The 8,016-nt window shown below is 41.5% G+C and overlaps 1 protein-coding gene across 1 annotated transcript; it reads left to right on the forward strand.

Annotated features, from left to right (window-relative positions):
- Positions 1–1,351: 1,351 nt before the first annotated feature.
- chchd10 (coiled-coil-helix-coiled-coil-helix domain containing 10) lies at positions 1,352–7,304 on the forward strand. Its single transcript, XM_084005694.1, has 4 exons — positions 1,352–1,544; positions 4,022–4,250; positions 6,208–6,349; positions 7,084–7,304. The coding sequence occupies exons 1-4, from the start codon at positions 1,504–1,506 to the stop codon at positions 7,101–7,103; spliced, it is 432 nt and encodes a 143-aa protein (XP_083861820.1). The 5' UTR covers positions 1,352–1,503; the 3' UTR covers positions 7,104–7,304.
- Positions 7,305–8,016: the final 712 nt, after the last annotated feature.

An 8,016-nucleotide genomic window follows, 5' to 3' on the forward strand; every position in this document is an offset into this window, starting at 1 on the left:
GTGGCCAGGAATCTGGCATAGAAAACATTCAATTTAATCTGTGCCCTACAGTGTTGCACAATGATAGATTGCCACAATATTTATATATTATATTATATTATATATTGCCCATAATCAAAGTTGGGGGGCGCACGCACGCGCGCACACACACACACACACACACACACAGGAGACGGTGGAACTCGCCGAGCTCACGCCGCCTCCGTAGGGTAGCATGCACCCAGAACCGACGTCGGCGCCTAGCCCGCAGACGAAGCTGGGAACTTCTCCAGAGTAGATACAGTGCAGCGATGGTGGTTATCTCAGCCATGATCGACGAGAGAATGAAATGGCGGAAGAAATGTTGTTGTTTGGGCGGGCTCGTCGCGCGACGCGATGACGCGATGCCGCGATGAGGCGTTTTTTGGCATATTGGACCGGCGTCAAAACTGGAGCGTCTAGCGCGACGCGATTTCATTTGTCGCGCGATTAAATCGCGTTCATCGCGTTTGGTGGGTACGCCCGAGTAAGCCAATTGTTGGATCTGGTTTGATAAGAACCAAGATTCAGATGTAGGGAGGGGATGTAGGGAGGCAGTTTAACACTAATAGCTTCAAAAACAAACAAATGCCAGTGATAACTGCGCCTCATAGAAAGAGAGGGCCAGCCAACTTTACTCTAGAGAGCACAGTGGTGTGTATTATAACTGTGATCCGGTGATAAATCTAAGGGTAGAATCTAAGGGCAGAATGATACACAGAGTCTAATTGTTTCAAAGTAGATAGCCGCATGCCTATAGATTACATCACCATATATAATACTGATAAAAAATATTGCCTCAACAACTGCCTACTACTAAAGGGAAAGCTCGATGTTACGTCCCGTTCATAGGCCTCAATCATGTTACAAACTTGACAAAAACGAAACTAAAACCACAAATGCTGCTTATAAAACCAACAACGTGGAGAAGTGGACGACGCGCTTTTTGTAGTCCATTATTGTAGTTTCTCCAGCGGAGGCGCACGTCAATCGCCAGTGCCGATCATCAGCTGTCAATCATCAGCGGGCGCATTCTAATGACGTAGCTTAGTAAAAGTCCAGTAGGATTCTCTAAACAACGTGGCCGTTTGTTCCTAAATCCTTTTGCGTTCTCCTATCGCCTTTCCTTAACCCCGTGACGTTTACTCCAAAGGTCAAGGAATAGGAGTGAGGACCTTATTTTTTAACTATCGACTGCACCCCCGGTATTGGGACAAAGCGACTGCACTCCAGTCCAGCAGATGGCGTCGCTGCCCACCACGATTGCAATGCTCAAGTAAGAAGCAAGGGAATTTTGTGAAAGGCACAAGTCTCGCGAGATTTGTGTGCTAGTCTGTGGGCAAGCGGCGCAAGGTCAGTGGCAAGTGCATGAGCCGTGCTGTCAGCCGGCCAAAGCAGAGCCGTTGGGAAAGTGCTGGAAGCAACAGCAGACAGTTCTCGCCCAGTCCAGTTAATCACTAAATCAGAGTTAGTTTCGCCTCAAAGATGGCCAGAGGCAGCCGCAGCCGTCCCTCAGCTCCAGCCAGGTAAATACAATTGTATCGGTTCCGTTCTGTGGTGAGACGTCGCAGGTGGTCTCGTCCTATTTGAAGCGCTATTCAGACTTAAAACTATAACCTGTCGTTTGTAGGCTAATAATTAATAACGAACTAATGGATAACTACTTTCTACACCGGACACAATAGCTCAATTATTGTTGAATCATGAATCACTGACGTAAAGTCTAAAGTGAAATGAGGTCTTGGCAAGGTCACTACGTAAAAGGAAAGAGAAGAGTGTGGTCGTTCAGTGGAGAGTCATTGTGAAGCGTTTTTACTCTCAGTTGAGTTCGGTGAAGTTGGAAAGAAATCCATACATTCGGTTCAATAACTCGTAAATGAAGTTGTTAGAACACGTGGGTCTCAGTAAGATGGCCAACGAGCCACAACCAGGTCCGGATCAATATATATTAATAACTGAATTATTATGCAGCGTAGTGTCATCACACTTAGTTCACACACCATGTAGGTTGTACTAAAATAGTTATTTTGGGAAAATGTGCTTTCAGTGGTCAGTGGTGCACCATTAAAATGCATTTTCCCAAACTTAGTATTGTAGTATGGTAGGGGTGTGAATCTTTGGCTTCACAGCGATTCGATTAACGATACAGTAGTCGGCGATTCGATTCAAGGACGATTTTTTGTTGTTGTAACGATTCGATTCGATTCTGTAAACCACGATTCGATTCAGTAACTTGTAACCAAAATTCTATATCCATGAAATAAACATGCAATAATGCAAGACTATCTGTATTCCTCTGAAAGGTGAAAAATAACATATTTATTCTAGTCCTGCATAATATTTTATGCTGAATACAAAAATGTAATTAAACATTGCACGGTTATTTTCAATAGACTACATGCTGGCAGGGGAGAGAGTGTCTTAAACGTATTAAAACATTAATCATAAGTAAGAATCACGATTCATCCGATTAAATGCATTTATATCGATTATTGGTGAAGCCAAAACGATTCATTCTATTTATTTATTTTAGCAGATCGATTTAGTAGAATCTATAGGACTGACAATCGATTCATCGATTAATCGAATGAATCGTTACACCTCTATAGTATGGCCAATGGGAGAAACCCGGTGGTTGAACTGAATTTCATGGTGCGACACTGCATTATACTGAAGCCTTAAACTTGCATTCTCTCTACTGGCCATCAGGGTGCGACTCCTGTGGTTGTAAAAAAGAAGTCTAATCGTATAGAAATCTATGAGAAAATGACCCTACTTCTCACTTGATTTATTATCTCGGTAAACATTGTAAACATATAGAGTATATGGTCTCAATCTCTAGTTTCGAGTCTTCTTTAATCCTGTCAGTAATGGTCAATTTAGAGTCAAATAGACATAAAGCAGGTCGCTACCATCGCTACCAATAAAATGAGCTAATATGACTTTAACTTAGCTGTAAAGTTGACCTTGAATTATGAAGTTAACTTTGTTAACAGCTTCACACCAAAAGCCAGATCAATCCAGATCCAGTAAGGTTGCTGCTCGGGGTGCTGCTCTGCTGCTTGTGATCATCAGATCCATCCGTCGCTCCTCCTCAGTCCAAATAGGGTCACTTCCTTTCACTGATTGCAAAAATCCAAGATGGCGACGGCCAAAATCCAAAATGCCAAACTCGAGGCATCAAAACCGTTGTCCATAAACCAAGGATGATGTCACGATGACTACGTCCACTTTTTCTATAGGGTCTGTGGTGTTTACATATAGACATAAATGAACTTACAGGCCGACATGCTAAACGTGTGACGCACCAAACAATGCACTTTAATTGAAAACTCTTGCTGTGTTCATAGATGAATGCACAATATCAAACTGTCTGTAAGCACCTACTGTTGTTAACATACTCCCACTGGCTCAGGTTGAATGCAAGTAAATAAATAAATACATGATTTGACTTTGCAAGGTTTGTTTGAAAGCCATCATACCTGCACTATCAAACCTACCGGTTTGCACTCGGCCCTCCACTGTTAAAGCAGCTTAAGTTGGCAGTTAGGTAACATGTCTGGATAAATAATCCTGAGAACTATCAGTCAGTTAATCATTTAGTCTATGATGAATGCTTGACATGTGATTCGTTAGGTTTGTTTGAGTATTTTATCAACTAACAACAGCTAGTTCCTACTTCTCCAATGTGAATATTATGGATGGGATGATATAGGATTTTATTGCAGATCGCAATGAAACCCCTCACAATAAGGTGATCATGGTGAATTCCCCATTATCAGCATACTTGTAAACATCGTCACAAGTGACTTGAAAAAGTTGGCTAGCTAACTTTCATGTTAGAGAATAAAAAATAGAGCCTGATTTTAAAAAAACAACAACAACAACAACAAAAACAGAAAAAAACAGGTAGACAAAATACTTAAATGATTCATCCTTTATTTATGCAGAGGGACCTTTTGATTTCTCTAATGCAAAATACACGTTCTTCCTCTGTTTGTAGCCCAACTCCCTCCTATGCTCCGGCCCCTGCTCATCCACCTCCTGCTGCCATGACCCCGGCTCCAGCTCAGTCCCAGGGTCCGGGCCTCATGGCCCAGATGGCCACCACAGCTGCTGGGGTGGCAGTAGGCTCAGCTGTGGGCCACGTCGTTGGCAGCGCGCTCACAGGAGCATTTAGTGGCAGCAGCAGTTCAGAGCCAGCCAAGCCTCCAGCACAGCCTACATACCAGGTAAGAGTATGATCAGACATAGTATTATGATGGTTGCATGAGTGCTGGAGTTAAACATGTTAAATAGGCCAGGACTTATTTTTGGAGGTCTTCCACTTGTGTCTTGTTGTGTGCTTGCCAGTCGCTTTTCCGGCCGGGCTGGGTGGTGGATGTTGAATTCAAAGACTCCCACAATGATCCCTGCTTCTCCAGGTGTGTTAGGTAGAGCCCGACTGGTTTAATCGGCCGATATCAGCCTCCTATCACAGATACATCAGTATCGGCACATACGCTGACCAATATGCACAGATATTAAAACTTTAATCTTGCATTTTATACTGCATCAATTAGCTTAGCAGCTAGCAGACTTTTCCTGACTCATAGCTCTTCTACTCTAACTTGGTTTTAAGTCGCTGCATCTCCCGACAGAACACTGTGGTTCCATTACAGCCTCCATGTATGTTTTTTCAGGCTAACTTTATTGAAACGGAGCAGGTAAAACTGGTAGTGAGAGCAACAAGTTAGAGGAGTGACAAATGTTTGAATGAGTCTGCGTCGCAAACACACGATGAGTTCAAAGCTCCACCCTCGGTTAAACACAGGAGAGATATTAGTAAATGGCAGACTTCTCACTGTGAGCTGAAATAAAATGAATGCACATCAATTAGATACATAAAATATTTACGTTCTGTCAGGCAATGGTAGTTTATGGTTAAACTTAGGGCTGGGTATCGCCACTGATTCCCTGAATCGATTCGATTCCGATTCACAAGGTCCGACTTCGATTTAATCTCTGATTCGATTCAATATCGATTCGGTTCGGGATATTTCAGTTACAATACCAATTTTTCTTGGATATGAAATAGATTCTCATAGAACTAATGCTGTAAATTGTACAAGGAACCCTCTAACCTGGTGCATTATTAAAAATATTAATGTTTTCATTAAGAATTGACCCCAAAGCAGTAAGACTAATGTCCTTTTTACTAAACATGACCAACAGCCTGTCAGGCTTACATTATATCTTATTTGTATCTGTATAGAAGTCAAGTAAATTCTGTAACTGCACAAGGACTGTAGTGAAAGGAGACGATCTGAACAGATCTGAGTGGCAGCCTGGGATAGAGAGAACAACCTTCATTAGGTTAACAAATCCCATGTGTTTGGCCATGTTCTTGTTCACTACCAGTAGAAGTTAGGGCCTATGAAATCCGTTTCTGTGTTTTCCGTTTTAATTTTTCTGAATTTGTGAATCATTTAATTTCTGAATGTTTCTGATGTGAGATTCTGTTTTGCTCATCACACGAATCTTGCGGGTCGAGTCATTCTTGTTGAAAAGTTAGAATAAACGTCTTCGACGTGGCTTTCGCTGTGTGTGCATGTGTGCATCAGGAGAGATGCAGGATGAAGCCATGTGCCTGTTAATTACAGCATATTAAAAGTTCGATCCTGGGATTTTATTAATCAATATCGGAACATTAAAATGAAGATTGATTTTTGAAGAAAAACGATTATTTGAACCCAGTCCTGGTTAAACTGTAAAAGTCCCATATCAAAAGGGTTCTAGTGTTGTGTAAGGTAATCATAAATAAGGTCTCCCTGCATAAATAAATGATGAATACATTTTTAAAAATGGCAACAGTGTGCAAGTCAGGTTTCTCTTTATTAAATGTTACTAAAATCAGGCTTGTCCCTTCTATGATTTAGCTTTTTCAAGTCACTCATGGTGATATTTATGATTATCCTGACAATGACAATTCACTAAGATCAGCTTATTGTGATGATGGCTTCGTCTACTCTACGTGGAACAGGAAACTGGTAATTGCAGCGAGTCCAGAAGCTTGTTGATTGAGAGAACACCCAGACTGTTGCTTGTAAAGTTGTGGCCAAACTGAAGCTGACCTCAACCACTTTTCCAACAGCTCTGCTCTTCTAACTCAAATATGTGATGTTTCTTTGAATGCTTCTGTACTTCCAGGAGCCCCCCCGGCCTGCCGCAACCCAGCCGGGCCCCTGTCACTTTGAGGTCAAACAGTTTCTGGACTGTGCCACCAACCAGACAGACCTGAGTTTATGTGAGGGCTTCAATGAGGCACTCAAACAGTGCAAGTTCTCTCATGGTGAGTCAGCGGTGAATGACACGTAACACAGCACCACTCAAAGCAAGCCATCAGCACATTTTTACCATGATCTAACACGAGGTACTTGTTTTTTGATTTGTGTAAAATTCTTCATTTTAGTTTAATACATTTGGTTATCCTGGCAGATCACATTATCATGAACTCTTACAGTTTTAACACGTTTACAGTACAGATGTTTGATTTGGCGACTTCTCGTAAGGAGGAGGACTGCTTTAAAATGATTTTCATTTGAAAGATCCGATATCGATTCATAAAATCCTTAGACTTATCTTGAATGTATGACATTCTGTATCCTCTGCGTCAGTCCCATGTGATCTGTCCACATGAGAGACGGTGAAACAAAGCTGGCAGAAGCTGCTCGACCGAGAGCATCGTTAGGCCTGAAGGCGGATGTCTTGGATTTAAAAAGTATGAGGACAGAGGAGAGCTGGACAGAAGCAAAGCTACATGCAATATGTGAAACTAGAAGTAAAATGTTGTTATCATCCAGAAACCACATGAGCAGAGAACAAAGTTTCTTTCATACCCAAGCAACATTGGTATTTAAACTGAAATCTCTCTAAATAAATCGATATCGAGTTGAATCGGAATCAGATCTTTTCAGGAAATGAGTAGTGATGACCAGCTCAATTAAGCAACTCTTTACACACATGTTTAAAACAACGACATGATTGTAGTATGCATCATGTTGACCTCTTTCTGTTTCTCTGCAGGTGTGACATCACTGATGTGAATGATGGGCCTTAGCTGTCATGGCAACCGTATTTATAATAATGACTAAAACTGTAGACATGACCTCAAAAATGTGAATGTGTATCTCAGGCTGTGAGTTGTTGATTGATGACTGTAATGTATGAAAAGTTTTTGGCATGTACAGTGATAAAGCTTTAATAAATAGCGATGTACTTGTACATTCGGTCATTTTTTAGCCACATTTTGTCCTTCGTTTGTCAATGTTTCTTCTGTTTATTGGCTTATAGTTTCATTTGTAATGAATGAAGTGAACCAGAGGAGGCGCCCCAGCTGAGGAGGACAAGTCCTCATGAATGGAGCTTGGCAACTTGCTAGTCGTATTTAATGCATAAACACTTATACATGGACACCATTGACCACTAAAGCCCATTGTGCTGATACACCAACGTCGCCTCTTTCTTTTAATAAAATATCAAGTTTACAAATAACTAGAGTAAAAACCTTGTTTTCCCACTCCCACGCACTGTGACCCTGAACTAGGGTTGCAAAATTCCGGGAATTTTCAAAAGTGGAAACTTTCCATGGTAATTTATGGGAATAAATGGGAATGAACTGTGAAAAAGCTGAGGAAAGTTATTTTGTAGCATAATCTTGACTAAAACAAACCGATGCCATTCAAATACACTTGAATATCCATGCCATTCTTCAACCACATGCACAGAGCACACTGCTTAGTGCATGGCTATTGAGACCACGCCCCCTACTGGCACTGTGCACACTTTTGAGCCTGAAGCACAAAGACTATTGAAGGCACACATTTGAGCTTCTGGACTAAACAAAGTGAAGTAAGTTTTGATGCTATTATGGGGAAATATATTTATTACAGCTCTAGTCTACGATTTGAAAGGTTTGAAAAAGCATCCGCCGCGACGGCATTGCACGGCTTCTTACAT

Source organism: Eutrigla gurnardus (assembly GCF_963514095.1).
Source record: "Eutrigla gurnardus genome assembly, chromosome: 3".
NCBI classification, from domain to species: domain Eukaryota; kingdom Metazoa; phylum Chordata; class Actinopteri; order Perciformes; family Triglidae; genus Eutrigla; species Eutrigla gurnardus.